An 8,133-nucleotide genomic window follows, 5' to 3' on the forward strand; every position below is an offset into this window, starting at 1 on the left:
AATATTGTTATAATTTAAGCAGTAATTTTAAATTTTAAATAAAAATATAATTATGTTAAATATTGAGAAAAATAATTTCTTTCTATAATAATATTTTGTTTATAAAAGTCTATAATTGTATTTTTCAATCAAATGTTGATTATCCTCGTTACTTTAGGTCTTTTTATGTTTATGTACTCGAGACTAAGAAGTTGTGTATCTCGATCAATCTTATTACTTCAAGATTTTTCATGTTTGTGTATTTGAAACACATGAGTTATGTATCATTAGATTTTTATTGGGTCTCTTAGAATGAATAATATGACAAGTTTAACTCAACCCCAAAAGTTAATTTAAGGGGTGAGAATTATCTCTCACTTATATATTTTAATGTGGGATTACTTTTAGCCGATGTGAGATCGATTAACTTAGATGCCAAATAACCCGATCCAAATATGGATTATTATATAATCCATATAATCATACTAGACTTAAAATTACACTTTCACATTTCAATATTTAAGAATTGGATTTTCTTTCTTTAAGGTAGGACTTAACAATAAGAACAATAATAAAACTCTTTATTAATCAGCTCAAATAAGTGATGGAGTTTAACTTAATTGATTAACCAAATAGATAAATTATTATAAATTTTTAATACCTGTCTTTAATTTGTATGGAAAAAAATCAGCTTCAATAAAATTCTCTTATAAAAATATATTTAATTTGTAAAAAATAAATAAAATAAAGTGGCATTGCCAAGTCAAAACCGGCATTGCGAAGCCGCGGCAAGAACAGGGACACTGGCCCCAAGCGAGATACGTTTGGCCTCCTCTGACCGTGACCAACGTTACTATCTATTTAATTAATTTAATAATGAAAACAAATACGTAATAATAAAAGTAAGGTTTTGATATTGACGTGAGAAGAGACAAGTGGAGGTGGCATAATCGCTTGTCATGGATTTGCAAAGATCTCTCAGATTTGGATCCTCCGAATCTATCGCCTTTATTATTTTCTTTAACCCTTTACTTTTCATCTCACCATTTATTATTTATTACGCGTCCTTCCTTCTCTCTCCCTTTCCCATCTAAATAAAACCCACCATTTTCCACTTCCATCTACTTGTGTTCTGTTGTGTACTTTCTATTCTCATAAGATAACTAACTCACTTTGTGTGATAGAGTTCTCATTCTCATGGCTATTACCGGCGATATTTTCCGGCAGAGCATAACGGAAATGCTTGCGGAGTCCCCTTCCGGTGCGCCAGAACTTCACGTTCTCGCCGTCGATGACAGCCTCGTTGATCGCAAGGTGATCGAACGGTTGCTGAAGATTTCTTCCTGCAAAGGTAACCCGGTGTTGCGATTCACCTGTCTGTGAATTTGTTTGGGAAAATTGAGATTGGTTCTGAAGTGTTGTGTGTGTGTGTTTGTTTTTCAGTGACGGTTGTGGAGAGTGGAACGCGCGCTCTTCAGTATCTTGGGTTGGAGGGAGAGAACGGTTCTCTTGGGTTTGATGTAAGTGAATTCTGCTTTTGGGTTATTGGCTTTTGTTTGGATGTTGGTTGTTGAATTTGGTGCTTATGTAGTTGTTTGTTTGATTGGTTGTGGTTACAGAGTGTTAAGGTTAATCTCATAATGACGGATTATTCCATGCCGGGGATGACAGGATATGAATTACTCAAGAAAATCAAGGTGTGTAGTAGTGTATTTGATTTTTGTTTTTATCCTTTTAAGGGCGTTAGTGATATTAGGATAGTGAGTATTTCTTTTTCTGTTTTGGCTAGGGTTGATAAGTTCTAGTGTTTGTGTTATTGAGCTTGCCGAATTAATTAGTTGGGCACAGAGGTCTAGTGTGTTTTTCTGCCTTTTGGGTTGGGTTTGAAGTTGCTTTTTAATTGGTGTACTGGAAGTTGATTCTTAATTTTATACCTGTGTTGATTTTCAGCAGGAGTCTTCTGTGTTTAGAGAGATTCCGGTGGTGATCATGTCATCGGAGAATGTTTTGACCCGAATTGATAGGTATGCTCTTGATTAGTTTACACTTATTGAATCTAATGGAATTTTACGAAGAACAATGGTTTTATTATGAACTCTTGAAACAATTTCTTAATTTTGGTAACATTTACAATTTGGATGGTGTTTGTTGATCGTGTTTATTAAGTGACTAGTTAACTGACTAGATAAAGCATCAAATGTCTCATGAAAGTCGAGATCTACCATCATATTGCATACACAATCTGAATAATATGCGGATTTGGATATGATTGATGAATCCTGTGCATAAGCTGAATTCCATTTGTTTTTCTAATTTAAGCCTTATTCTGGCCGAAATAGTTACAACGTGTACCTATCTGTTACAACATCAGAAAATAAACTCCTGTGTAGATCCGAAATATTGAAATGATAAATAATCATAATATGAAAGTCAAGAGTGTATTGTTCCTTAGAAATCTTTGATAGCCACTCGGGCATAGGCTGGTACCTTGATTGGGTATGCCATGATTAATACTAATCATGCAGGAAGCAACTAACCCATCATAAATCATACGAGGGATGAGGGAGACAAGCGTGGAGTGTTTTGTGTATTATTGTGCTTTGCAAATATTAAATAGTAACCAAATTTCTTATCAAAATTTCCCAAAAAAGTCCTCCCTCAACAAAACATAGCCAAAATCCTTAACCGAAGTTAAGAAGGTTTCTGTCATAAATTCTTTGATGTTCTGTTTCGTTGTCAATCATGTGTAAAGAGTTCTAATAAGTGAACAAAACTTGCCATTCTCCCAAAAATTATATGCATTTGTATTGTTATATTAAGCGCTTTTGGTGATATAAAACTATTGGTAATTTATCAAATTTTATTAAAACATGACATCATCTTCTCCACCTAGCAATAATGTGTGCTTCTATTTGGTAATGAGTGTTTCTTCTAGGCATGTTTCTTAACAGTTCATTCCTACTAATTTGGCAGGTGCCTGGAGGAAGGAGCAGAGGATTTTCTGTTGAAGCCAGTCAAATTGTCAGATGTAAGACGCTTAAAAGATTTCATCATGAAAGGGAAAGTGAAGGAAGGTGAGAAAATATCTCACAAAAGAATGAGGTCAATTGATTGCAGTCCACCTCTAACTGCAACATGCTCACTATTGTCTCTTCCATGCGATCCATCACCATCATTACTCTCACCATTATCCACGAAGAAGGCTAGATTGTGATCAGAGATTGAGTAGTAGTAGTGTGCTATGTCTCCAATTTTGCCTACACTAGTGTTCAAATCAAAGCATGTAGTGTATTTTGCATTTGTTTACCAATCTACACCTTACCTTAGGAACGAGAAAGCTAATGTCAGAGTCACTAATTTTTTGGCATCTTGTTTGTCTACTGATCTTGCTTATGTACAGAGGAAATTTATCAAAATTTATAAAATAGGGCGTTATTTTGACCAACATTTATATTTTTTACATAAATACCTCGTTTTGTTTTATTTGTTTTGCATTTTGGTTTTATTTGAGCTTTTCTTGTCTCTGAAATATAAAAATAATTGATGATAAACTAAACTAGAGCATGTCCTTGCCATACCATACTCAACATTAAAAACAATTGTAACAATAATGGAGTCACTCTTTAAAGTTTAGGAAAAATCACCAGGAAGATGATATAATTTGATGATCAACGCTCTCCTTCCCCCCTCATTTTTCCTTTCAGTTTTTTTTTTAATCCTTCGATTTGTTTAAGAAAAAGGGGTAGTGGGAAAGTTTTCCTTGTACTATTTTTGTTCTTTCTTATTCTTAAAAAGGCCATAACTTTTCATTGCACCCAAGAGCAGAAGAGCTAGGCTTGAGTTATTAATCAATTCCCATTATTACTTTGCTACCTGATTTTAAATAATCTTGCCGCTCAGAAGCTCACAAGTGACTCCAAATTTAATGGCATTTTCATTAATATAGTACTATTTTGCAACCTAACAAAAAGGACTCGGGGCAGTACCCTGAAGATGCGCGTTTTCAATCGAATCTCTGTGAGCACAACCGACCGTCAGTGCAACAAATAAGTAGCACTCAAAGCCCTTCAAAAGCTTATCACCCAATGCAGCAGCTGCTGCAATATTGTTACCTTCCTAGTTAATATTTTCAGAACCGGCGTCATTCTGACTAACAAAGCACACCAAATATTATCATTCAAAGAAGCATTATATTATACCAACAGAAAGGTAATCAATTTTGTACCTAATTACCAATGGCAATAGATCTCGAGCTGGTACAGTTCAACCGTTACACCCATACTCATCATAATCAAACAAAGGAACAATTAGAGTATCTTTAATAGTATATTCCAAATTGAGATCACTTTTTGATAAATCCCATATCATCACATAAGATTTAAGATGTTTATCATTTATTTTCTTAGTAGTAGATCTTATTTTGAAATTTTAGATAACTTTTAGTAGATTTGACATGGATTTCACTTTTAAATATTAATAAATTAAATATAATTTATTGTTTTATTTCTTTCTTCAATGCTACTTCTTTGGTTTTTTTTCCTCCTTCGTCTCTTCATCTCATACGGTGCATCTTTTTTCTTTCTTCTTCCTCCTTGCCAAGGTCTCCTTCCCCTTTTCCTCCACGGCAACCCCCCTTTCGAAACTCCGCTGCAACCCCCCTCCCCCCCTGTCTATTTTTTGTCTGTTTATTTTGCTTTCTTATTCTTCATCTCCTTCTGTCCGATTTTTTTGGTTTGTTTTCCTTCTGAGTCTCCAGCGCTTTGTTGTTAGGGAGAGAGTAAAAAAAATTATTTTTTCTAATAATATGCAGATGATCTTCATAGGGTTCTTGTATAATAATCCATTCCCATGAGATTTGTTCAACTTTTTTATTGAGAGATCTAATGAAAATCGGATCTTGAGCTTAAAATTTTTACTCAAGATTAGACATTAAAGATACTCTTATACTCCACCATCAAAAAATTGTCTTGACTCATGTATGATCACATTGGGCATCAATTATGAATTGACATTTGTGATACAATTTATGCCCCTGTTGACATGGCATAGGCCCTTAGAAAGAGATTAATACAAAGCTTACCTATGACAACTGTCACATTGAAATTATCAGCGGTCCTACTTAGGAGAAATTATTCCTCCTAACAATTTCTCCCTAGTTTTTAGTTAGACATGTTGAAAATTTACAAAATTCTACAACATACCATGTTCATTTCTTTTAAATTTTACCATCATGTGTTTTTTTTTTTTTGTCAACCAACCGGTCTTATTCTATTTTCGAACTACTTTTTGTTCTTTCTCTATAATGTTTCAACCTACTATCCATTGTTGATATGTCTCTTGCCTTTGATCACCAAAAGGTCCACCACAAATTACTTGAATCATTCAACCTCCAATCCTATCAATGTCAGCCCCAAGTCAAACAATTGTAATAACAGCGACAGCTACTGCAGCCACTATGTTACTTTTTGCTGTGACATTTTTTTACTTCCAAAAATTTGTTCTTGCTCGATACCACCATCGGTACATAGTTGCAACAAGTTTTCTTAGAGAAGCAGGATTGAACAATGAGGATATAAAGAAAGTTGGTGGCAATATGAAAGGATTACTTGTTGAAGAAAATGGGATTGATATTCTGTATATGATGGAAACAGAAGGTGGGCAATTCAAAACTAGATTTCCAAATGGAAGATACAATCCTAGTTATGAAGACGATGAAGAAAAGGGAACAGATATAATGGTCCAGAGATCCAAACGAATTAAGCCTCAGGATGTTACAGTTCCACTGCCTTGTGAAATTCTAGGGTCAGGTTTGATTGATCATGAGAATCTAGTTAAGACACTATCATAAGTATCTTCTGTGCCTTACCCAGTTTCAACATCCTTGATACCACCACAAACTTCACCAATGATTCTTGAGAATAAAACTATACCTCCTCCTCCTCCACCACCACCTTCCACTCTAAGAATGAAATTCCAAAAGCACCACCTTTGTTTTCATCTCCTATCATGAATAGTGTAGGTGTAGTGTCACCACCAAAGGCCAATGTTTTCATTTCATTTTTAAAACCACCATTACACCCTAAAGAAAAAGCAAACATTAAAAAACACCACGAAGGGTATGGTAGGGGAGAGCTCAAGAGGGAATGTTGCTAACCAAACAAGGCTGAAGCCTCTATATTGGGTAAGGTTGTAGCTAATGTAGGTCATTCAACAGTGTGGGATCAGATCAGTGATCGCTCATTCTGGTAAATCTTCCTTGACTTTGACTTTAAACCCCACTTATTTTGCTAGATTTTCTTTATCTTTACTGCATTGTCAACTTCACAATTTGTGACTTTCTTTTTTCCAACTTCATCCACGGGTTTGATTATGAACTCATGGAAACACTCTTTGGATATTCAAGTAACAATCAAAGCCATGAAAAAAATAGGTGTCTTTCAACTACAGCCAAGTCCAACTCCAACACACCAACTCAATTATTCATTCTGGACCCTCGAAAATCCCAAAACATTGCAACTGTGCTAAGATCTCTTGCAATGTCTTGCAAGGAAATCCGTGATGCACTCCATGTTGGCCAAGAACATACTCAGTGCTGAGACACTTGAAAAACTCGCTAAAATAGCTCCTACCCAAGAAGAAGCCAAAATCATGCAATTCAGTGATAATCCGGATAAACTTGTTGATGCTGAGTCATTCCTCTATCACATCCTGAGAGCAGTTCCAACAGCATTCATTCATTTAAAAGCATTGCTTATAAGATCGAGTTACGGTTGCGAAGTTATTCAGCTTAAAGAACACCTAAAAACTCTTGAGAGCAGTTCCAACAGCATCCTGAGAGCAGTTCCAACAGCATTCATTCATTTAAAAGCATTGCTTATAAGATCGAGTTACGGTTGCGAAGTTATTCAGCTTAAAGAACACCTCAAAACTCTTGAAATGGGTTGTAATGAGATGAAGACTAGTAGTCTGCTTTTGAAATTCCTTAAGGCCATTCTCAAAGCTGGAAACCCAATGAATGTTGGAACTTCAAGAGGCAATGCTCATGGTTTCAACTTAAGTGCTCTTGAAAAGCTCTCTCATGTAAAAGCACATATGGGAAGACTACTAGTTTGCTTCACTTTATTATTGAGCCGGTAGCTCAGTTTGAAGCAAGACAACAAGCTAGTAATCAAAAGCACAACCTTAACAGTAGCACTGGTGAAACAAGCAACACCAATGAACCACATTCAGATAACCGGGTACAAAAAGAGGAAGTTAAAGAGTATCTAGTGTTAGGAGGTCTAAGGGACGAGTTATGTGAAGTAAAGAAAGCAGCAAGCATTGAGCATCAGAATTTCTCTAGTATGTACTCTATTCCCAATGCTTATGTTACTAAAATTCGACAGATTATAACATGCTTTGGCAACAGTGAGAGGGGTGGATTTATTAAGGTAATGAAAGGGTTTCCAGAGGAATGTGAAGTGGAGCCTAAGGTGGTGAGAGAGGAACAAGAAATGGTCATGGAACTGCTGAAGAAAACCAATGAGTATTATCTAACAGGAGGTTCCAAAGATAACATATCGAACCCCTTTCAACTGTTTATTACAGTAAAAGAATTTCTTGACATGGTAGATGAGGTTTGCAAAGAACTTAGAAGGCAGCTAGAAAAAACTAATGCAGGAGGAGAAGCTGTATCAACACCACCACTTTCACCATCAAAGAGGGCACCACTCAGATTAACAAACTTCAATTACATTTTCGGCCAAGCACGTCAGGAGTAACATCTTGCTGCCAACCTGATGATGATTTTTAAAACCATATTTTATGTATTTGGATCAATTTGGCTGATGCATGTTAGTTATTGGAGGGTTCATGTTGGCTATTGGATCTAAAGTTTGGTTTGTAAGAACTTTCACTTTGCTGAAATATAAATGTAACAAAAAAAAAAAGCATTATAAATTAATTAATGTTGTTGGTTTTAATTTGAGAAAAAATGTAGGAGAAAAGAAAAAATAATAGAAAAAAAACATGAGTTTTATTTGGAATAGATGACACATTTTTTTTTATTGAATAAACGTCATATTTAAATACATTTGAATAACTGATTAAAAGATGATGTTCCATTATTTTAGGAACTGCCATTACCTACCGATAATTCAAACATAAGATGAGAAG

The 8,133-nt window shown here is 35.1% G+C and overlaps 2 protein-coding genes across 3 annotated transcripts; both read left to right on the plus strand.

Moving 5' to 3' along the window:
• The first annotated feature begins 1,021 nt into the window (after positions 1-1,021).
• Positions 1,022-3,424, plus strand: LOC100796843 (two-component response regulator ARR5). 2 transcript variants are annotated; one of them, XM_006600595.4, is made up of 5 exons: positions 1,022-1,330; positions 1,423-1,499; positions 1,599-1,676; positions 1,930-2,003; positions 2,953-3,424. In XM_006600595.4, exons 1-5 carry the CDS (start codon positions 1,177-1,179, stop codon positions 3,191-3,193), a joined length of 624 nt encoding a protein of 207 aa, XP_006600658.1. In that variant the 5' UTR covers positions 1,022-1,176; the 3' UTR covers positions 3,194-3,424. The 2 variants fall into 2 exon arrangements, with proteins under 2 accessions (XP_006600658.1, XP_003549646.1); XM_003549598.5 differs by having other exon boundaries at positions 1,933-2,003.
• Positions 3,425-6,537: 3,113 nt separating this feature from the next.
• LOC100795805 (formin-like protein 8) lies at positions 6,538-7,739 on the plus strand. The gene is made up of 2 exons (XM_006601367.1): positions 6,538-7,024; positions 7,117-7,739. The coding sequence occupies exons 1-2, from the start codon at positions 6,538-6,540 to the stop codon at positions 7,737-7,739; spliced, it is 1,110 nt and encodes a 369-aa protein (XP_006601430.1).
• Positions 7,740-8,133: the final 394 nt, after the last annotated feature.

The sequence above is a fragment of the Glycine max genome, chromosome 17, assembly GCF_000004515.6.
Source record: "Glycine max cultivar Williams 82 chromosome 17, Glycine_max_v4.0, whole genome shotgun sequence".
Lineage (NCBI taxonomy): Eukaryota > Viridiplantae > Streptophyta > Magnoliopsida > Fabales > Fabaceae > Glycine > Glycine max.